At 47.0% G+C, this 24,383-nt stretch overlaps 1 protein-coding gene across 1 annotated transcript in view; it reads right to left on the reverse strand.

Annotated features, from left to right (window-relative positions):
- The window catches only part of ARHGEF4 (Rho guanine nucleotide exchange factor (GEF) 4), a 132,731-nt gene that overhangs the window by 12,071 nt on the left and 96,277 nt on the right, over positions 1-24,383 (reverse strand). Inside the window, exon 4 of the mRNA XM_011941700.1 lies at positions 6,709-6,848. Coding sequence (XP_011797090.1) covers positions 6,709-6,848 — 140 coding nt within the window. The remainder of the gene's footprint in view (positions 1-6,708; positions 6,849-24,383) is intronic.

The following is a 24,383-nucleotide window of genomic DNA, read 5'->3' on the forward strand; positions in this document are numbered from 1 at the left end:
AGGGGCCGCGGCGGCTCCGGCTTGCGCTGCGCTCCGCCCTTGGCACCTCCTTGGAAAGGGTCAGGAATCTCCACGCCGGCACAGCAGTCCTGGCCCTGGGCTGGCCAGTGGCACAGATGGCCACGCGGGCGCTCGGGGATGCCCCGGGACCTCCCCGTTTCAGAGACACAGAGGCCAAAACGCCTGGCACCGGCACCTTGGGGAGGGATGTGCCAGGGACTCTGATTCCTGACAAGGGTTGGCCGCAGCCCCCTACTTCACAGATGAGTAAACGCGGCTCTGAAAGGTCAGGGATTCTGCTCAGTCATAAAATCGCGCAGGAATGCAGGGATGGTGGAGGCAGGATTTAAACCCCGGTCGGAGCGATCCACGCTGAGGGGCCCCGCTTCACTGACCGCGGCGTCCGAGCAGCATTGTGTTCCTTTGGAAAAGCCAGGCGTCCAGGGCTTCCTCTGCCTCCACTCAACACAGCCTGCAACCTTAACCCTGTAAGTTTCAAAGCTCTTGTGCAAGAGCTCTCATTCTACCCCTTAGAATGACAGCTCAGGTACAGTCAGTGTGTTCTTCTGAGACAAGACTGCAGGGGAGAGGGCTAAACACTCCGCTCAGTGCTTTGAATCCTGGAGCAAGAAGAATCCCTGAAGGCCAGGGAGGGGCGCACAGTGGGAACGTGTGCAGAGACTGGTGTTCCCATGGGAGTGACTTCGTATACTCTGATCTCTGTGTGCGGCCAGCTCTTGGCAACCCCTTGCAAGGATAGGTGAGTGTACCCTGAATGTCAGCATCCTGTTGAAGACTATGAAGCAGACTGGATGCCATGTGTGTGTGCATGTGTACACAAGGGGCACCTGTGTGTGCGTGTGCGTAGGTGCCTGTGTGTAAGGGGATACATCTGTGGGGGGGGTTTCCACGCATGTGCGTATGTACACATGTGGGTGCCCACGTGCGTGCAGAGGAACGCCAGGGATGTGTGCAGACAGGCTGTGCGCCTCCCTCACATCTGAAGCTTCAGCCTGGGCCCATCCGTCTGTTGTACTGCTCCTGCCCAGTTCTTTAGAAAACGCTGGTCTCAAGGTTTGCTACCCCAAGCTCTCAGGAGAATTGGGGGGATCAGAAGACGTCTAAAGTCTCGCTGGTACCCCTAAATCCCAGCACTCCTCTGGCAAGATGGTGATGTGTCTTCTCATGGGGTGTGGCTCAGAACCCCTGATGTGTGGAGGCTTCACTGTGCACCTGTGGCCTCTGAACCGCTGGCCACCCAGGGGGTACATGTCCTCTGGGCCCTGGGCACAGTGAGTCGGTGAGCTGGATGGCCGGCACAGGTACTGAGTGCTGGAGGGTCTACAGCAGCCTGCTCGCCACTGGTCCAGGCCTGGGCAGGCACAGTTTGGTTCTTCAGCCCTAGCTGGGTGCTGGGCACATCCTCTGCCCCACGCACAGCAGGGCAGCCTGGGGAGGACTGAAGGTGGCTGAAGCAGCCCTGACTGAGGACTGAGTGGGGTCCTTCTCCCTGCCCAGGGGCCCCCAGCCTCTATATCCCAGAGAGCTGGGTTTATGGCAGGAACGGCAGTGGTAACAGCTTTCCTATGTGAGTTTCATGACCAAAAACCTAACAGAAAAGCTTGAAGGCAGACAGGGTGCAGTAGCTCACACCTGTAATCCCAGCACTTTGCAAAGCCAAGGCGGACAGATCGCTTGAGCTCAGGAGTTCGAGACCAGCCTGGGCAATAGAGTGAAACCCCATCTCTATAAAAGATACACATATTAGCCAGGAGTGGTGGCGTGTACCTGTAGTCCCAGCTACAAGAAAGGCTGAGGTGGAAGGATCACTTGAGCCTGGGAGGTGAAGGTTGCAATGAGCCAAGATTACGCCTCTGCACTCCAGCCTGGGTGACAGAGTGAGACCCTATCTCAAAAAAAAAAAAAAAAGAAAAGAAAAAGCTTCAAGGCAAATGCCTAGGCCCTTGAGGGGTTTGACAGACAGCTCCCGCCAGGGAGGGGAGTGTCCCCGCTGGTGGCAGGACTGACGTGCAAGCAGAAGGGAGACATAGGTGTCTGGTGCAGATGAGGGGTAAGCCCCCAGTGCTGTGGCTTTGGGAGTACAAAGGGAAGAGGAAAGCCACTTTGGAGGGGCTGGCCACCAGGTGACCTTGCAACCCTGTGCAAAAGTGGCAGCAGTGGCCCCAAGGGACTGTGAGCTGCTCCTGCCCTGTCTCATGGGGCACCTAAGCCCGGCCTGTTGTCCAGCCTAATGAGGATGAGCACAAGGTATCTGTGGCACTGACAGCCATCAGCCTCCTCCCTGGGGCTCCGGAAGGGGAATAAGAGCCAGGTCAGGCCTGGGGAGGGATGTCCAGCGGCACGGGAACCCAGGGAAGACAAAGACACCTGGGGCAAGTCAGGGTGACTCCATGAGGCGTGGCCAAAAGCTGGCCTCATGTCCCATAGCCTCCTCGGGGTGTCTCACGGAGAATGCCAGGAGAGCAAGGGCAGTGACCCTGCCCTGGAGACATCTGTCCCCAGGCCCGACCTGGCTCTTGTTTTCCCTCCTCAGCCCCACGGAGGAGCCTGATGCCTATCAGTGCCCCAGACACCTCGTGCTCATCCTCACCAGGCTGGAAGACAAGCTGGGCTTAGGCACTCCATGAGGTGGGGCAGGAGCAGCTCACAGGATGCTGCAAGACATGAGCCAGGGGACAGGCTGCCGCCCACAGGTGCCAGTGGGCAGTGGGAGACCCCAGACCTCCCCAGCGGGAGCCAGGCCATGGACACATCATGGCTGGCACTGGCAGCACTGCCCACACGGTGGCGGGGGGTGCTGGGTGGTCACTCTCACCGACAGGCACTTCTGGCTTTAGCTTCAGAAAACGTCCAGGGGACTTAGGATGGCCTCAGGCCTGACTGCAGGGGCGCAGTAAAGCCCAAGAGGGCCAACGGGGGGGGGCGAGGAACTGGGCAGACAGGCCCAGGCCTGGGCCATGGCCTTGGGAGGAGGCCCTAGAGGGGCCAGTGCTGGAAGAAGAGAGTACACTCCTGGGTACTGAGGACAGTCAGCATCTGTGTTCCTTAATTTGCCTGGCAGGGACTGGACACTCACGCGGGGCAGGGCACAGGTAACTCAAGGAATGCAGAAGAAACGAGACATTGCACCTGTTTGCACATTCCTCCGGCCCATACGGGAAAACGCAGGGGCCCACACAGACACAGCCTGCGGGCAGCCCCCTGCAGGCAGGACCATGGCTTCCGCACAAGTGCATCCTAGGGCTGGTGCCTCCCTGACACAAGTACTCACTACACACCTGTTACATGTATGTAACACACATCCACATCCTTTATGTACAGCACGTGCACACACATCTGTTTGCGTGTGCTTTATGTGCTTTATGCTTATAAAGCTCAGGCCTCCTGTACCTGGAAAGCAAACTGCCTTGCGGCTCTGCCCCAAGTGGGCCGCTCTCCAGGCCAGAGGGTTTGCGTTTGTTCTGCTTAGGAGATTGCAAGGTAGTTTCTCCTTCTGAGGGAGGCATCCGGCTAAATTGTGACCCTTTCTTGTTGACGCTGATGTCAAACATCTTAGATATTCCTCGTCCAAAGCATCTTAGAATGAACAACTTGTCAAGGAACTGAGAGCCCAAAAAGATAAGAAAGGGTCACAATTGAGCCCCTACATATTCTTAGGAAACAGAAGGGAATGTGTGATTTCAGGGCAAGCCGAATATTATTTAGTAAGGACTTTTCTCCGACACCTGTTGCTTTGCTCATCTCTAGATATTAAAGTCACACTAACCCCCAGCAAAGCTTCTGGCTGAGCCTGCAGGAGGGCTGCCCTGAAGGCCTGGGAACTGCCCTGTCGCGGGACATTCACTGCTTATCTTTCCAGTTTCTGATGAGTGAGTCCACTTATTGCTTCCGGCGGCTCCGAACAGGCAGGCACCACCTTTTCTGAGTCTGCGGTGCAAGCCAGGCACAGCGAGGGCTCCAGCCTCACATCCGCCCACAAAACACAGAGATGGCCTTGCTGCAGTGCTGTGCTGGACCCAGAGAGGCCTCCAAGCCCGGGCCTGCCCTTCTTACAGCCTTTCTCAGGATCGCCTTTCTACATGAGGATCTGGAAGCACTGGTAGCCTTCATGAGGCGTGTGGATGCCATCTGGGACAGGAGCCAGCCTCCCCAGCACCAGCCCGCAGCATCGCTGGAGACGGGCTCCCTCTGCCTGACTTCCTGCTCTCCTCTGTAAAGTGCTCTCCTCTTCCCCAGGGGGAAGGACACGCACCCTAAACGTTAAGGCATACCAGCAACACCCCATCTGCTCAGCAACCTCCAACGCCAGGAGAGACCTCTGAACCCAACAGGACCAAACAGGCACTTACACAATCCAAATCTAAATTGCCCGACTTTCCCTCAGAAAGATAACAGAACCTCGTTTTTGGGGTTTTTTTTCAGAGAAGTCCTGGCTCTTGGCCTTCGTCGGCCAAAGCATCTTAGAATGAACAACTTGTCAAGGAACTCAGAGCCCAAAAAAACACCTCCTTGCCAGCAGCAAGATGTGACAGTCCATAATTTTACCCTCAGGTAGGAGACACACAACTATGAAACGCAAACACAAGATCAACGCAGCCATAAGGCCAGCCCTGGAGTCCCCACCTCTCTGGAGTCCCTGAGTGCTTTGGTTGCGATGGTCATCCTTGTGGTTGGAGATGCATTGAGTGACAGCCCACCCTGCCGGGTGTGTGCAGTCAGTTGCTATCAGCCCTGCACAGCCTCATGCCATCTGGTGTCACAGCCATGTGAACCAGCTCAAACGGTCACTGCTCAGTGCTCCATGCCCTACATCTGACAGACCCCCTCGGGGTCCCCCTGCTGGGACCGAGCCCCAAGATGGAGGAGGCAGCCTGAGTCTTCCAGAAAAAGCACAACCGGCCAAGCGTGGTGGCTCACGTCTGTAATCCCAGCACTTTGGGAAGCCAAGGCAGGCAGATCACCTGAGTTCAAGAGTTTGAGATTAGTTTGGTCAATTTGGCGAAACTCCTTCTCTACTGAAAGTACAAAGATTAGCCGGGCATGGTGGCAGGCACCTGTAATCCCAGCTACTTGGGAGGCTGAGGCAGGAGAATCGCTTGAACCCAGCAGGCAGAGGTTGCAGTGAGCCAAGACCACCGTGCCACTGCACTCCAGTCTGGGCGACAAGAGTGGGACTCCATCACTTAAAAAAAAAAAAAAAAAAGAAAAGAAAAAGCACAACTATTTCTTGTGAATTCTGCTTCAGGTGACATGATTTCAGAACATCTTCCATCCCAAATAGCTTACGAGAGTCACTTAAAGAGAAAGGTTTTGTCGGGAAAGCTTGTTTACATGTTTATTCTTTATGCATCATGGGTTTTGAGTGGCGCATTATTTAATCACCGTTTTATTTGCATTTGTATTTGTATTTTTGAGATGCAGTCTCACTCTGTTGCCCAGGCTGGAGTGCAGTGGCACCATCTTGGCTCACTGCAACCTTTGCCTCCCAGACTTAAGCTATTCTCCTGCCTCAGCCTCCTGAGTAGCTGGGATTACAGGTGCCCACCACCATGCCTGGCTAATTTTTGTATTTTTAGTAGAGATGGGGTTTCACCGTGTTGGCCAGGGTGTTCTCAAACTCCTGATCTCAGGTGATCCAGCCGTCTCAGCCTCCCAAAGTGCTGAGATTACAGGCGACAGCCACCGTGCCTGGCCTTAATGACTGTTTTAAATCATCATCTAGAGCTGGGCCTCTGGGAGGAGTTCATGGGCCTTTGATTCCACTCCTCTGTCCAGTGGGTAACGAGGACACCACCCTCCTCACTGGCTTCTGAGAAGCCCCCCAGCTCATTCATTCACAGAAAAGTCTAACTCTTCCAAAACTGATCCCTTCTTAAGGAAAAACCTGAGAGCTATAAGATCCTGAGTTGTCAGAGTCCAGTTTTAATGAAGCAGAAACACACCAGTACCTCCTGACTGGAGAACACGGCATTTGCTATGGGCATGTGTTTGTGCTGGTCATCTGGTTACACTTCCATGACGTTCAACACCACCCTCCAGTTAAGTAAAAGAGGCTGAGAAAGTAGGAGGGTGAGTGAGAAAGAGGCGTGTTAAAGCATCACGATTCCTCTCTCGTTGGGAATGCAAAGGGAGAACTCAGATGGGAACCAGTTTTGCCTGGATGAGGATTCTCATGGATTTCTTCTGCTTCAGTAGGAATAGCAAAAACACAGCAACTCGCATGCAGTTGTCATAGCAACAGCAATACTTCTGAACTCCTGTTGTCAGGAGAGAAAATAGTTTTTCCCTCGCCTTGTTCCCAGCCTGCCCAAATGGCTGGTTGCAGGGTCAGGGGCTGGAGTGACTGGAGAAGCCCTGACCTCCCTTCTACTAAGTAGGACTCCTCCGGCTGGGATGGCTCTTGGCAGCTGCTCACTAGGACAGCCCCATGAGGCGGACCAGCATGCTGGCATTGCATCTGCTCTGTGGGCCCCAGCAGGGCACAGGGAGTCCTGTGTTGGACAAACCGTGCTCTTGACACCACATCCCAAAGTGAGGACCACAGGCTGAAACTGCGCTGTGCATGGCCAGCACCACTAGCATCTGCATGGCACATGGACTGTGGGCATTTGGCTTGCATGAGCGTGCTGGAGTCCAGCTTGTAGCCCCAGCCTGTCCCTCCCTCTGCCCGCGCAGCCCTGACCCTACCTCATTGATAGCCAGCTGCTCACCACCCCCTCCAGGGTGGCTGTAGTGGTGGCCGGAGCTGTGCAGGTCATCATACAGGTCCTCCTCGCTCCCCACTTCATCAGCGCGGACAGCTGTGTCCAGAGCTCCATCAGGCATGGCTGGAAGGAGAGACAGCAGCTGGGCAAAGGGGGCTGGGCTGGGAAGGGCTGAGGGGAGAACATGTGGAGAAGGAGCCCAGTGGGTTCAGGACAAACGCTCCTTCTACAGGGGGAGGATGCAGGTTTCAGGGCTAGGTTCTCAAACCATCCTTGCCGCAAACATGTGGCCTGGGTGAAAGAATGCACCATCTCACTCACACCACCACCATTAGTCACCTATCACCCAGTCGACAGCAACTCGGCTGACAAGGGAACACAAGTATTCACCATCACACAGCTCGAGAGCCCCTTAGGTTGTATTCAGTGACAAACCATTTTCCATTGTGTTGGCTACAGTATAGGCCCTTAGGAAAAATGTTAACATTTTGTTATCCAATATATATGTGTGTATTCAAAGAAAATATACAGTTCTGTACATGCAAATATGGTTTGAAATTTAATACAATGAACAGTCCTGGTACCCATTACTCTACTTAGGAAAAACACCAGAAACTTGACCTTCCACATCCTGTATACTCCACTGAGTCCCATTCCCATCTCCTTCCTGTAGAGATATTCAAGAGTTAGAACTTTTAATAAATTATTCCCATGCCTTTGTCTGAGCATTTAACTCTGTCAGTTATGCTAGGTTTTGACCTTGTCTAAAGGGAGCCAGCAACTCCACTCTTCTCTGGCTGGCTGTTTTTACTCAACTGTGTGTGTAGCTGTGATTGTTTCATTTTCACTGCCGCACAGTCTTGTGTTGTACGAGTCTTTCACATTGTGTGTGTCGGCTGTACTGCTGGAGCAGGGTATGTCCAGTGGTGCTGCTGGACGGTGTCTGCACGCCTCCTGGGTGTGTGTCAGAGGGTTTCTCTAGGACATTGTTTCTCAACCCGGCTTCCGTGACAGCCCCGCTAAGGAGCACATTATTTTCCTAATCCCTCCCCTGCCCCTATGAAATCAATATCACAAATGTATTGTATATTGCTTATGCAATGTGGCATTCTGGAGAGCCATAAACCATCATAATAGCTAACATATTTGCCCAGTTGGGCAAAATCGTCACCCCTGGTGTGAATTCACACTGCTGAGTGTAGACGCCCAGGTGTGTGTGGCCCTGCTGGGTCCTAGGCACACCAAATAGTTTCCAGAACCTGAAAGCAGCACAAGAATGTTCGATCCCTCCACATCCCAGCCAGCTCTTGAGATTGGCATTATGAGACATTTAAATTCTTGAGTCTAATGGGTATGAAATGGTATCTTACTCTGATTTTAATTGACATTTCAGATTACTAACGAGTTGACCTTTTATCTATGGGCCATTTGTATTTCCCTTTAATGTGAAGTGTTTATGAGTTTTACCCATTTGTCTATTGAATTGCTTATCTTTAACACACCATTGACATAAAATATGTATGTATTCATGTATGTATGTATACACACACATTCCTTCCCTCACTTCTAGGTACCTCTGTCACTGAGATGTGTCACAACTATCTCCTCCCAGTTTGTGGCTTGTTACTATTTTTAAGGGGCCTTTTGATGAACAGAAGTCCTTAATTTTAATATAGACAAATTTGTCAATCTAGTCCTATTTGGTGTATGTTTTCTGTGTCTAGGAAATTCTTTCCAACCTCAGTCATAATGATATTCTTCTCTGTTATCTTTTCATGTTTTATAGCTTTGACACGTATGCTGTTAATCCACCTGGAAATGATTTTTGTGGTATAGAGGTTGGAATCCAATTTCTTTCTTCTGTAAGGATAATCAATGGTCTCGGCACCATTCATGGAATGAGCAGTCCTTTCTCATGGACCTACAATGTCTGCTCTGTCCTGGAGTTTCTAGATAGTTGGGTCTGCATCTGGACTCTCTTCTTGCAAGAGGCACAATAATGGTCTCCAAAAGATGAAAAGATGGAATCTTCAGAGCCTGTGAATATGTTATGTTACATGAGGAATTAAAGAAGAATTAAGGTTGCAGATGAAACCAGGGCTGCTAATCAGCTGACCTCAAAATAGGAAGATTATCTTGGATTATCTACTTGGGCCCAACAGAGGTGAAAATATGAACTCTGAAGACTCATTTCAGGCACTTCCTCCTCCGTGAGAGTCCCGTTATGACTCTTATCTTGTTCTCAGGGAGCTTGAGCAGACAACCCTCATGGCAGGAAACACATCCCTGTACACTGTGTTGGTCTGACTCCCCCCAGCTATACTCTGAGCTCCTTGAAAGCAGGAGGCATGACTTATTCGTTAATGTCAACGTTTAGGAAATGCTAAGTAAATAAACGAGTAAACAGATGGATGGAAGAAACAGATAAATGGTGATGAAACAGACAAAGAAACCGATGGAAGGATGAACACTTGAACAGATGGAAGCCGGGAGGATGACTGGGGTGGCAAATGGCAAGTTCCTCAAAGGTGGAGCCCAAAGGCCTGGCAGTGCCAACATCAGGAACACAGTTAAAACTCCACATGTGTCCCCAGAACTGACCTGGGATATGGTTTGGATTTGTGTCCCTGCCCAAATCTCATGTTGAATTAAAGGCGTGGCCTGGGGGGAGGTAACTGGATCATGGGGGCAGATTCCCCCCTTGCTGTTCTCGTGACAGTGGATGAGTTCTCATGAGATCTGATCGTTTAAAAGTGTGTGGCACTTGCCGCTTCACTCACTCTCTCCTGCTGCCATGTGGAGAAGGTGCTTGCTTCCCCTTAGCCTTCTGCCATGATCTAAGTTTCCTGAGGCCTCCCTGTCATGCTTCCTGTGAAGCCTGTGGAACTCTGAGCCAATTAAACCTCTTTTTTTCAGATTACCCAGTCTCAGGTAATGTTTTATAGCACTGTGAGAATGGACTAATACACTCTTGTCTCCGACCTGGAGGCAGTGGCCAGAGTCCAGCTTGCAAGCAGGAGCCAGGGGCCTTCTCCTAACCTTGTACATAGCTACAAGTCCCTCGGAACACTCATGATTTTTATTTCATTTTATGTTTAAAAACTTTTATTATGAAAAGTTTCAAAAGTGCACAAAAGGAGAGAAAATAGTATAAGGAACCTTGTATATTGATTGTCCAGCCTCAACAATTCTCAACATGTGGCCACTTTTGTTTCATCATCTAATTCCACTCCCCACTAGATCCCATCTCTCTTTCTTTTTTTTTTTTTTTTTTTTGAGACGGAGTCTCGCTCGGTTGCCCGGGCTGGAGTACAGTGGCCAGATCTCAGCTCACTGCAAGCTCCGCCTCCCGGGTTTATGCCATTCTCCTGCTTCAGCCTCCCGAGTAGCTGGGACTACAGGCGCCCGCCACCTCGCCCGGCTAGTTTTTTGTATTTTTTTAGTAGAGACGGGGTTTCACCATGTTAGCCAGGATGGTCTTGATCTCCTGACCTCGTGATCCACCCGTCTCGGCCTCCCAAAGTGCTGGGATTACAGGCTTGAGCCACTGCGCCCGGCCCCATCTCTCTTTCTTTAAAAAACGTAACCACGATACACATCTAAAACAAACCAATCCATCAAAAGTTGTCAAATTGTCATACCTTCTCCCCTAGGGCCTTAAAATTCATTTTATTGGCTGGGTGCAGTGGCTTACGCCTGCAATCCCAGCACTTTGGGAGGCTGAGGTAGGCAGATCACGAGGTCAGGAGATCAAGACCAGCCTGGCCAGAATGGTGAAATCCTGTCTCTACTAAAAATACAAAAAATTAGGCAGGCATGGTGGCACACACCTGTAGTCCTAGCTACTTGGGAGGCTGAGGCAGGAGAACTGCTTGAACCCAACAGGTGGAGGTTGCAGTCAGCGGAGATTGCTCCACTGCACTCCAGCCTGGGCAACAGAGTGAGATTCTGTCTCAAAAAAACACCCAAAAAACAAAACAAAAAACCGTTTTATTGTGAAATGATTTTAGAGTCACAGGGTATACCACTATAGTACACAGGGCACTGTGCACTCTCCACCCAGTTTCCGTTAATAGTCTAGCTTTGTAAGTCCAGTATCATCTCGCAGCCAAGAACCTGACGTTCGTACAATGTGTGTGCATAGGCGTATGGCACTGTCACCAGTGCAGATCTGCACAGCCACCACAGCAACCTGTATGTAGGCTTTTGAGGTTGGCTTTTTCACTCAGCCAAATGCCTTGCACTCTATCCCAGCTGCTATGTGTATTCATACTTCATTCCTTTTTACTGCTGAGTCATATTCCATGTCATTCCATGGAATTCCATGGCATTCCATGCCACTGTTGGTTTAACCATTCACCTGTTTAAGGATATGTGGATTGTTTCCAACTATTCCTATTACGAATGCAGCTGCTATGATAATTCACGAGCAGGGGTTTGTGTGAACATGTTTTCATTTCTCTGAGATAAATGCCCAGGAGTGTAATTACTGGGTCAGACGGTAGTTGACTACTTAGTTTTTAAGAAACTGCCAAACTATTTTCCAGAGTGGCTGTGCCATTTTACATTCCTGTTACTCTCAATGTCTAAGAGTTCAGTTTCTCTGAATCTTCAGCGGCCCTTGGTATTGTCACTATTTTATATTTGAGGCATTCTGATAGGTATGTAGAGATATCTCGTCATGGTGTCAGTTTTCATTTCCTCTTTGGTGAAATATCTCTTTATGTCGTTTGCCCTTTTTTTTTTTTTTTGAGACAGAGTGTTGCTCTGTCACCCAGGCTGGAGTGCAGTGGCGTGATCTTGGCTCACTGCAAGCTCTGCCTCCTGGGTTCACGCCATTCTACTGCCTCAGCCTCCTGGGTAGCTGGGACTACAGGCGCCTGAAACCACGCCTGGCTAATTTTTTGTATTTTTACTAGAGACGGGGTTTCACTGTGTTAGCCAGGATGGTCTCCATCCTCATTATCCGCCCTCCTCGACCTCTCGAAGTGCTGGGATTATAGGCATGAGCTACTGCGGCCGGCCATCTTTTGCCTTTTTTTTTTTTTTTTAAGAGATGGGGTCTTGCTTTGTTGCCTAGGCTGGAGTGCCGGGGCACAATCATGGCTCACTGCAGCCTCAAACTCCTGAGCTCAAGGGATCCTCTCACCTCAACCTCCTGAGTAGCTGGTACTACAGGTTCACACCACCACACTCGACTAATTTTCTGAAAAAATTTTCATAGAGACGGTGTCTCACTATGTTGCTCAGGCTAGTCATGAGCTCCTGGCCTCAAATGATCCTCCTGCCTCAGCATCCCAAAGTGCTGAGATTACAAGTGTAAGCCACCATGCCTTGCCCTCTTTTGCCTATTTACTAATTGGTGTTTTAATGTTGAACTGTGAAAGTTCTTTTTTTTTTTTTTTCCCCAGACAGGGTCTCACCACGTTGCTCAGGCTGGTCTGGAACTCCTGGGCTCAAGTGATCCTCCCACCTCAGTTCCCAAGTAGCTGGGATCACAGGCTTGTGCTACCACATCTGGCTCTGAGAGTTCTTTATATATTTGAGTTATTTGTCAGATATGAGGTTTGCGAGTATTTTCTCTCAGTCTGTAGCTTATCTTTTCATTGCCTTAACTAGAGTTTTCATAGTGCCAAAGTTTGAAATTGTTATAATGTTCAGTTTCTCAAATTTTCCTTTTATGAGTCATGCTTTTGGTGTCATGTCTAAGAACTCTTTGCCAAACCCTAGTTCTCAAGGATTTTCTCTTAATGTTTTCTTCTAAAAGTTTTACATGGAAATCTAGAATTCATTTTGTGTGTGGGTTTTTTTTTTTTTTTTTTGTATAATGTGTGAAGCTTAGGTCAAGGTTCATTTTCATCACCTATGGATAGTCTAATGGTATTATTTCTGGCATCATTTGTGAAAAGAGTATCATTTTTCCACTGAATTGCTTTTGTATCTTTGTAAAAAATCAAAAGTTTTAATGAGCAAAGTAAGGACATTTCTACCTATTTTATAGAAATAAAAATGATTATAAGAGAACACCATGAACTGTTGTATGCTAACAAATTAAATAAACCAGATAAAATGGAAAATTTCTAGAAACACATAATATACCAAAACTGACTCAAGAAGAAATAGGAAATCAGAATAGATCTATAATTGGTAGAGAAATCAAAGACTAATTAAAAAACTTCCAATAAAGAAAAGCCCAGGGCCAGATGGTCAAGATGGTCTACCATCTGGTAGTGAATTCTACCAAATATTTAAAGTATAATCAACACCAATTCTTCTCAAGTTCTTCCAAAAATATTGAAGAGGAAGGAATACTTCCCAACTCATTCTGTAACATCAGTATTGCTTTGATAATAAACCCAGACAAAGAAAATACAAGAAAACTACAGACTAATATCCCTTATGAATATAGATGCAAAAATCCTAAACAAAATACTAGGAAATGGAATTCAACAGCATATTGAAAGGATTATATATCAGGACCAAATGGAATTTATTTCTGGAATGCAAGGATGGGTCAATGTAGGAGAGCAAATCAATATAATATACTAAATTAACAGAATGAAGGAAAAATACATGATTATCTTAATCTATGCAGAAAAAGCATTGACCAAGTTTTTGTGATAAAGCATTCAATAAACTAGAAATAGAAGGAAAAGTCCTCAATGTGATAAAGGCCACATATGAAAATCTCACAGCTGACATCATAATCAATGATGGAAGATGGAAAGTTGTATCCCTAAGATGAGGAATGAGACAAGGATGCCTGCTTTCTCCACTTCTATTCAACATAGTACTGTAAGTCTTGGTGAGAGCAGTCAAGAAAAAGAAATAAAGGACATCCACATTGAAAAGGAAAAATAAAATTATCTGTTTGCAGATGACATCTTCTTATATATAGCATACCTTAAAGAATCCACAATAAAATTATTAAAGCTAATAAATTCAGCAAAGCTACAGAATATAAATTAACACAAAAAAATCAGTTTTATTTCTATATATTTGCAATGAGTAACCTGAAAAGGAAACTTATAAAAATTTCATTACAATAGCATTAAAAAGAGTAACATACTGGCTGGTCGCAGTGGCTCACACCTGTAATCCTAGCACTTTGGGAGGCCAAGGCCGGTGAATCACGAGGTCAGGAGATCGAGACCATCCTGGCTAACATGGTGAGACCCCCATCTCTTCTAAAAAATACACAAAATTAGCCAAGCATGGTGGCAGGCACCTGTAGTCCCAGCTACTCGGGAAGCTGAGGCAGGAGAAAGGCATGAACCCGGGAGGCGGAGTTTGCAGTGAGCTGAGATCGTGCCACTGCACTCCAGCCTGGGCCACAGAGCGAGACTCCGTCTCAAAAAACAAAAACAAAAACAAAAAACCAAAGAATAAAATACTTAGGAATAAACTTAACCAAGGAGGCCAAAGATATGTGGACTAAAAGCTACAAAACATTGCTGGAAAAAATGAAAGCAAAGCTAAAAAAAAAAAAAGACGTCCCATGTTTATAAATTGAAAGTCTTAATATTTTTAAGACGACAATACGACCTAAAGCAATCTGCGTATTCAATGCATTCCTATAAAAATCCAATGACTTTTTTTTTTCTGAGACAGAGTTTCACTCTTGTTGTCCAGGCTGCAGTGCAATGGCATGATCTCAGCTCACCGCAACCTCCGCCTCTGGGTTCAAGTGATTCTCCTGCCTCAGCCTCCCAAGTAGCTGTGATTACAGGCATGTGCTACCACACCTGGATAATTTTGTATTTTTAGTAGAGACAGGATTTCTCCATGTTGGTCAGGCTGGTCTCGAACTCCCGACTTCAGGTGATCTGTCCACCTCAGCCTCCCCAAAATGCTAGGATTACAGGTATGAGCCACCGTACCCAGCCCCAATGGCATTTTTGTACACACATAGAAAAATTCATCATTAAAATTCATATGGAATCTCAAGGGATCCTGACTAGCCAAATTATTTTGGAAAAAAAAAAAAAAGTTGGAGGACCCACATTTCCTGATTTCAAAACTTACTTCAAAGTCACAATAATCAAATAATGTGAAAATGGCATAAGGATAGATATATAGTCCAATGGAACTGAATAGAGGATCCAGAAATAAACCCTCTCGCATGTGGTCAATTGATTTTCGACAAAGGTGCTAAGACCGCGAGGGAAAAGACAGTCTTTACAGCGAACAGTGTTGGGAGGCTGGATATGCAAATGCAAAATAATGAAGTTAAACCCTTACCTAACACATATTAAAATTAACTCAAAATGGACAAAGGCCTAAATATAAGAGTTAAAACTATAAGATGCTTAGAAGAAAACAGGGGAAAGCTTTACAGCAGTGAATCTGTGAATAATTTCTTGGATATAAGACCAAAACCACAGGCAACAGGAAAAAAATAGATAAATTGAACTATATCAAAATTTAAACCTTTTGTGCATTAAAGGACAGTATCAAGAGAGAAAAGGCAACCCGTGGAATGGAAGAAAATATCTGCAAATCATATATCTGATAAGGGAATAACATCCAGAAAATATTTTTGAAAAACTCCTACAACTCAAAAAACAAAACAAACAAAAAACTCAAAACCTAGCCCAACTCAAAAACAGGCAAAGGACTTGAATAGACATTTCTTCAAAGAAGACATACAAATGGTCAATAGCGTATAAATAAGGACATACGACATCACTCATCATCAGGGAAATGCAAATAAAAATCATGGTGGTATGCCAGTTCCGCCTTAGTACGGTCATTATAAAAACAACAACAATAACAAAATATAGAAATAACAATGGCATGTGGATTATACCACAATTGTTTAAACAACTGGTTGGCTGTACTTGTTTGGCACTATTTCTGCATCTTCTATTCTGTCCCATTGATCAATGTGTCCATCCTCCTCTCATAACAAATAGTCTTGTTTTCTGTGGGTATAAAATAATTCTTGAAATTTGGTAGAGTGGTTCCTCTTACTTAATTTCTGTTTTTCAGAAATGTTTTAGCTATTCTTTTTTGTTTCCTTCCCTGGCCTCCTGTTTTAGCTATTCTTGTTCCTTTGCCTTTCCATATAAATTTTTTTTTTTTGAGTCTCGCTCTGTCACCCAGGCTGGAGTGCTGTGGCCGGATCTCAGCTCACTGCAAGCTCCGCCTCCCGGGTTCACGCCATTCTCCTGCCTCAGCCTCCTGGGTAGCTGGGACTACAGGCGCCGCCACCTCGCCCGGCTAGTTTTTTGTAGTTCTTAGTAGAGATGGGGTTTCACTGTGTTAGCCAGGATGGTCTCGATCTCCTGACCTCGTGATCCGCCCGTCTCGGCCTCCCAAAGTACTGGGATTACAGGGTTGAGCCACCGCGCCCGGCACCTTTCCATATAAATTTTAGAATAATCTTGTCTATAGCTAGAAAAAAATCCTTCTGGGATTTTGATAGGAATTACATTAAACCTATGTATCAACCTGGAGACAACTGAAATCTTTGCTCTGTTGAGCCCTCCCATCCATGAACACAGAATCTCTCTCCATATGTACATCCTCTTTGATTTCTTTCAGTTCTCCACTATTTTAAAGCAAGTCCCAGACGTCATGTAATCTGATCTGTAAATAGCACAGTATATGTCTTAAAAGGCAAGGCATCTCTTTCCCTTCGTCTCCCTCTCTGTCTTGCTGCTACACTTTCTTTTCTGGGGTATTTTAAAAGCAATGGTCTCTCTAGGGGAATAAAACAGATTTCTTGTAGGAGTCACTACTTTTCTTGGCTTTTTAGGAGTCCCAGCTGGGGTCTCAGCAGTTCACAAAATGATTGCTCATCTAGCCAATTTGCAGCCTGGGAGAAAAGAAAAGCGGGTTTCAACATGAGTCTCCCGGTACTTTTACTCGTCATTCTACATTCCAGCTCCCAGCACAGGGTGTGGGATTGAGGAGGTGTTTCCTGAGAGTTTCACAACTGCATGAACGAAGGTTGAGCAGGCATTCGTGGGAGAGGGAGTGAAGGTGAAGGTGTGCGAAGGACTTCACGACTGAAGCCAGGAGACTCAGGCTCTGTGCAAACAGCCAGTGGGAGAGCCAGTCACTTGTCTGCTTAGAACGGGCTCAAACTCTCTTACAACGCAAGGCTACTTGCTTTGTGGGTCTCACACAGCTAATTCATAGGAAAGCGTTAAAGGATGGGACCATGTGCCCCATGGTGTCTGCAGGTGAATAAAGGAACAAAAACAACATGGCCCAGCAACACAAAGGCCAGTCTTGATTTTGGGTTTTACATTTTTTTTTTTTTTTTTTGAGGCAGAGTCTTGCTCTGTCGCCCGGACTGGAGTGCAGTGGCCGGATCTCAGCTCACTGCAAGCTCCGCCTCCCGGTTATATCAGAAGACAAGTCAGCAGTCTCTGATCCATTCTGAAATTCCAACAGTGTTTAGACAGCAGAGCAGCTACGAGCTCTAGATTCTAGAGAAACGCTCAGTGAGGGTGCCTTTGCCTCTGATGAACAGCAGCCAAACAATTCTCTGCTTCCCCTTACAAGGGAAGGCAGGTAGCTCTGCCCACCCAGGGAGAGAGGCGGAGGAATGTCCTCCGTATGCATCTCTTTCCCATGCTGACCTACTGCCCTGGAAGTCAGTGGTTCTCAAAGTGTGGTCCCCAGACCAGAAGCAGCACTTAGGGAACTTGGTAGAGATGCAAATTCTTGAGACCCCTCCCCAGACCCACTAAATCAGAAACTCTGGGGTGGGGCCCCAGGTTGTATCTGCATAGCCCTCTAGATGACCCTGGTGCCTGCTCAACTTTGAAATCTACTGCTGTCCATCAAAAGCCATTAACAAAGTGAGTACTGACTTACTGAGCTCTGCTCCAGCAAATGCAGGCAATGCAGTCTTTGACATGGCCTTGGGGCCCTTTGAGAAATTTCCCTAAAGAGTCTGGCATACGGTCTTGGAGTAGAAACAGGAATCTGGGCATGGGGGGCACTGGGTGGCGTGCAGGCGGCCCGGCTGTTCATCCAGCACCCAACAGTCAGGGGCTTCCAGTTTACATCTGTGCATTGGTTCACTGCTTTCTGAATTCAATCAAATGTATTTATCCAGAGTCCACTGGGTATATGCCACAGATACACGTGGGGTTCTGAGGATGCAATGTGAAGAAGGTGATGGGGGTCTGGCAGGAAAATAAGGGAGTTAAACAAATAATGTTGCATGGTGATGCTAGGAAACCACAGGCACAGGAGGTCCAACCAGGCCTGGGAGATCCCAGTGGGATCTTGGGAGGGGCTGGTGTAGCAATGGGGGTGAAGAGTGTTCCAGGAAACAGGGACAGCATCCAGCACCAGAAGCAAGAGGTTGGGGTTGCTCCCGGTCATGGAAGAACTGCAGAGTGGCTGGAGTAGAATGAGAAGCGGGAAGGAGGGTGAGAAGTGAGGCCCCCGGGGAGCCCTGGCATGCACGTGGTCCCTGCCCGAGCAAAACAGCAGGTGCAGGCTCCCCAGTGGGTCTGCGCTGCGGGACTGGGATATGTGTCCGGGTGTGGCCCCACGGGGGCCTCTCACTTCATCCTTGTGACATAAACAAGGAAGTCGAAATGATGTGTCCATTCTACAGATGAGGAAGCTGGGGCCCAAAGAAGTGAAGTTTCTTCACACAGCTCACAAGGAGCCAAACCTTGCCGGCCAGCCAGGTCACTGGGCTGTCTGCACTGGACTGAGGTTGTTTATATTTTTAGTAGAGACGGGGTTTCACCGTGTTAGCCAGGCTGGTCTTGAACTCCTGACCTCAGGTGATCCACCCACCTTGGTCTCCCAAAGTGCTGGGATTACAGGCGTGAGCCACTTGCACCCAAGCCAGCTTTTGTTTTTTAAAAAGATTATTTTTGATAGACTTGAAAGAACAGTTTTAGATGTACAGAACAACTGGTCAGCCAGCACAGAGTTCCTAGGCACCCACAGCAGGGCTCCCCGACCGTAAGGTCTCACGCTAGCAGGCACATTCATCACATGGACGGAGCAACACTGACTCTCATAGTCACTGATGTCCAGATTTTGTTCAGATGTCCTCAGTTTCTCCCAAATGGCCTTTTTCTGTTTCAGGATCCAATACTACATTTAGTCATCTCAGCTCCAGATTTTTAATTTTTAGGTTGTACAGAAGGCTCACTGAAAGCCTCAGCTTTGGAGAGCTTTGTTCCTTTGGCAGCTAGAAACTCGGAGCCATCTACAATCGCAAGCACGAACGCACTCTGCTGCGAAGACCTGCCTCTGGCCCCTGCTGGGAGAAACTGAACTTCTCTCGGGCTCCTTCACCTCCCAGTTCTCTTCCTGGTGGGGGGAAAATAACTTTTCCTGAGAATGTACAACCCTCCTTCTGCTGTGTGTACGGCTCCAGCCAACCTGGGAGGCAGGTATCATCAGGTGCGCTGCACAGATATAGGCCCTGCAGCTCACACACACACGAGACACACTGAGGTCTCTCAGGCAACCCGCAGCCAGGGCAGGGGAAAACTGCACCCTGTCTCTCAATGCCCACCCCTCTCCACACCTTTCCTGCCCTGGGTCTCTAGCTGTTCTGCCTATACAAGGAGGACCCCTTGCTGCCTTTATCCTCCCTCCAAGGGCCCCTGGCTATTTGGTGCTGTCATGCCATCTCACTGAAGGTAAGAGGAGCCTTTAGCCAAGAAAAGCAGGGACTCCTACAAGAAATCTGTTTCAATCCCCACCTCAGGGAGACCACTGCTTTTAAAATACCAGGGAAGAAAGTGTGGCACAGAGAGACAGACCTTCTGTTGTAAGACATATACTATGCTATTTACAGATCAAATTACATGATGTCTGGGACTTGCTTTAAAATAATGGAGCACTAAAGGAAATCAAAGAGGATCTAAATATGGAGAGAGAATCTGTGTTCATGGATGGGAGGGCTCAATAGGATAAAGATTTCAGTGGCTTCCAAATGGATGCATAGGTTTAGTGCAATTCCTATTAAAATCCCAGCGGGACTTTTTCTCACCTGGGAAATCAGTCAAAGGTCAGGTCTTCATGTACAAATAAGACTTTGTGGTCACAATTACTTTAAAAAGTAATTACACAAAACATGGCTACATCATGCTTTAGCCTAAGTAAGTGAAGCATGGTTTCTGACACATGGTAGTGTTATGTCAGGCAAATGTGAAGTGCCAGGGATGTGAACAGCTGTTCCTCTAAGTTTAGGTTGCTGCAATATTCAGGTAATCATTTCATTTTTCACTGAATAGAACCAGTCTGCAACTCAACACTTTAGATCATCGACTTTTGGAGTACAAACCCAAGGAATGCAGTATCGTTACCAAATTACAAGTTTTGGCAAAATCAGTACAACACTGTATATAATATAATGAAGTTATGTCACATATTCTGTTAATGAAAATTTTCATTATTTTCACCCTAATGCTCTGCAATAAAATAAATCATGTCACGATTAACACTTTTCATTACAAAAATTATTTAAATAACAAACACCATCATTGTTAGTGGTAGATTATAGCTGAGCTAGTTATTTAAAACAAACGAGGCCAGGTGTGGCAGCTCATGCCTGTAATCCCAGCACTTTGGGAGGCCTAGGCGGGCGGGTCACTTGAGCTCAGGAGTTTGAGACCAGTCTGGCCAACACGGTGAAACCCTGTATCTACTAAAAATACAAAAATTAGCTGGGTGTGGCGGCAGGTGCCTGTAATCCCAGCTGCTTGGGAGGCTGAGGTAGGAGAATTGCTTTAATCCAGGAGGTGGAGGTTGCAGTGAGCCAAGATCACACCACTGCACTCCAGCCTGGGCAACAGAGCAAGACTCCGTCTCAAAATCAATCAATCAATCAATCAATCAAAAAAATTAAGGCTTCTAAAATGGTACAGTTTCCCCCTTCTGCTGTGCAAGCCACTTAAGGTAAATGGATCAGGACAATTATGCTTGAGAAACTAACGTTTGAACTTAGAGGGGTTGGGGATGTCGTTACCGGTTTTAGGTTGAAGTAACCATCTAAGCATCGTCAGGCCTTCAGCACACCATTTGGCCTTTTATGCTAGCTGGTCTCGATATCCAGCATACGCTCTAGCAGACCACTTTGTTAGTAGACCTGTACTTCTCTTCAGTTTGGATTAAAATTCATGCAGATTTTCTTCAGCATATTATTTTAAAGAAGTGCCTAATAGATAATTACACCTTTTAAGTACAAATACAAATAAATCTATTGCCAGGTTGGTAAGAGCTGGGCACCTTACGCTGTATCTACTCCTGACAACCACGCCTCTATCCACACTGCAGTGTGCCCTGTGCCTCCTCCTCTGAAGCTGGCCATTCTTCGGTCTTGGCACATAATATCTGAAGATGTCACGGTTGTCATTACTCCTAGGTAACTGCTGAGGTGAATCTTTTCACAGTGATTAGGGTTTCTTGAACCAGAATAGTTTTCCTGGATTTTGAAGGTGTGGTTTTTACATAAATCTCTCATCTCGTACATGTAAAGAAAATATTGGTAGACTTCCTTTCCACTGTGCTCTCCACAGAGGCAATTGCTGAATGTCCTGGCACACAGCCGGGCGCGGTGGCTCATGCCTGTAATCCCAGCACTTTGGGAGGCCGAAGTGGGTGGATCACCTGAGGTCAGGAGTTCCAGACCAGCCTGGCCAATGTGGCAAAACCCCATTTCTACTAAAAATATAAAAACTCACAGGGGTTGCTGGCATGTGCCTGTAATCCCGGCTACTCAGGAGGCTGAGACATGAGAATCACTGTGACCCAGGAGGCGGAGGTTGCAGTGAGCCTAGATCGCACCACTGCACTCCAGCCTGGGCAAAAGAGCAAGGGTCCATATCACCAAAAAAAAAAAAAAAAAAAAAAGGTCCTGGCACAAATGCTTTGGTTCTTGCTGTAGAAATATGTGATTTCACAGTGAAACGCATCCCCACTCTGAGGCCTGTGGCTCGCAACTTCGGTATCTTCTGTCTGACATGGCCAGGCTTGGGTTCACTTTTGGGTATTTGGACATTTCTGCACTGTAGTCATTGAAAAGGCTTCCTATGGGTGGTCAAAGGAAGCTCTAGGCAAAGAAGTGACACCTGTCCCCTGCCACGCCAAGTGCCTCCTAGGCCCCTCTGCTGAGATGCGTGATACGCATCTCAAGGTTAATACGCCCCAAGGAGAACTCCTGATCACCCACCCAAACCTGCTCAGTCACAGGTGTCCTGATCTCAGTAGCAGACAACTGCATTCTTTCAGTAGCTCAGAACAAAAATCTTGGCAAGGATAATTTTGGTTATCCTTGACACCTGTCTTTCTCTCAGTTCACATCCATATTTATCATCAAGTCTCTCAGCTAGCCCTACTTTATTATCCAGAATCCAACCACTTTTCATCTGTCCACCACCAACCTCCAGTGCAGGCCCCGTATCTGCCCCCCTCTGCCCCAGCACTTCACAGAGTGACACAAGAACCTCCAGCTGGTCTTCCCTGTGCACAATATCCAGAGTGGTCCTTGGTAAACTACAATAAATCACATCATTTCTCTGCCTGAGATCTGCCTCAAGTGACAGTCAAAAGTCCTTACCACAGCGTCCAAAGTTTGCTGCCCATCTGGCCTCATTTCCTCTCTCCACCCCATCCCCGTCAGCTCCGATGGGCTCCTGACCAATCTCAGTTAACCAGTTTTGAGAGAAGCCACCAGGAACCACCAATGGGGGGATTGATAGCATGAAATGCTGTCCAAAGTGGCTGATACGGAAGCACATGCTTGAAGGCCTGACATTCACGGGAGCTTAAGTCCTAAAATATTGCTGGAAACATGCAGGCTTCCCAGAAATTGCATTTTTTTTCTCTTCTGCTACCATCCTTTTTCCTACCAACCTTGACACTGTCTATTCAAATGAATACATCCTTTAAGACAGATAAAACAAATTTGCTAAAGGCTACTTTTCTCCCTTTGTCAAATATTTCCCATAAAATTCCTAGGCATGGGCTTGAACACTGGTGAAACTTCGGAAAATCTGAGGGTGGATGAAGGGGCTAAGGTTGCGATAAAGGAGGCTGAAAAGGTCAGCTGTGCTAAAATGCCTGGACTATTCTGTTTTACTATCAAGAAAATGTAATCTAAACCTTTTGGATTCAGGTTCAACAAACATTGTTGTTTATTCCTCTGTTGTGGAACTGTGTTATTTGACTTCATTTCACAGAAGAGTAATTGTGCAGCATGGAAAGGCTTTACCAGCTCAGAGAGAAAATGGCAGCAGAATTCAGACACAGCCCTAAGCCCTGTGGCTTCAAACCTGTGTAGTTTCTAACACACACACATCTGTGCTCTGATAATTTACCTATCTCTTTTTCCCTAAAACCATTAACTTGAAAATACCGTCCATTCTGGATCTGCTTTAAATACATAAACACGAGTTTGATTTCTATAGTGGAAATACCTCTGCAACGCTAAGATGTAGAGCTCTGTAAGGACGCGGCTTTAGCTTCCCTTCATTATGTCCCACGTGCACAACAAAGTAACCCCAGCCCCAACAGAGACACTTGCTCTGCCTCACCCACAGCATCTAAAGCTTGCTGCCCACCTAACTTCATTTCCTCTCTCCACCCCAACCTCCCAGCTCTGGTGGGCTCCTGACTAATCTCAGTTAACCAGTTTTGAGGGAAGCTACCAGGAACCACCAATTAGTAGCATGCAGTGCTGTCCAAAGTGGCTGATACAGAAGCACATGCTGACTCTTCGACAGAGGCCATTAGGGTCATCCAAAACCTAATTTCACGTCAGAGAATGTAAAAAAAAAAAATCCCTCTTAAACACTCAATGAATAAAATATTTATTTTATCTTAAGGGTTTCTAATAATAGTGGAATGGCTACTATCAAACTCCGTGCAGATATTTATACCCACTGGGAAAAAGGTACCAAAAAACTGCTATCTGATGGCACTGGAGAGTGACCCAAAGCAGGCAGAACCACGGGAGTACTCCTGGCTGAGTTTCCTGCCCTTACAGCTTTCTGCCCCAAGGGGTGGCTAAACACAGACAGACACCTGCAGTCACAGTGTCACTGAATGAACAGTTGGAACAAAGATTTTAGGGTGATCTCAGAAGCATCAATAAGGAGGACAATCTCAGAACAAAGAGCTACAGAGGGAAGTTATAGACAAAACTCTGTGTGGAGCTCTGCCCAAATCTCTGGCTGACCCCTGGACTCTGAAGGCATGGGGGATACTCCAAGCAGCCTAGTAGAGGCTACAAAACCTGAACGTAGAATGTGAAGTTTTAATTCAACCACATTAACTTCCTGCTAAAAGGTCGGAAAAACAAACAAACAAAAAACCCCAAAAAACTCGTCAGAGAAACAACAGAATCCAAAGACTCTATAAACTATTCAACAGCCAAGATACAATCCAAATTTACTAGACATATGAAGAAAAGGAAAACGTGGTCGGTACCCAAGAGAAAAGTCAATCAGTGGAAACCAGTGCTTAGGCAATGCAGGTGTCTGAAGTGACAGATACACTATTATAATAACGCTCAAAAATATACAGAAGCACATACTCCTAAAGCACGAAGAAATAGGAGATGGCAAAGAAATGGACACTACAACGAAGAATCAAATGGAAATTCCAGAACTGGAGAATATAGTATCAAAATAAACATATTTACTAAATGGGCTGAACTGCAGA

Source organism: Colobus angolensis, unplaced genomic scaffold (genome assembly GCF_000951035.1).
Source record: "Colobus angolensis palliatus isolate OR3802 unplaced genomic scaffold, Cang.pa_1.0 Scaffold20, whole genome shotgun sequence".
NCBI lineage: Eukaryota > Metazoa > Chordata > Mammalia > Primates > Cercopithecidae > Colobus > Colobus angolensis.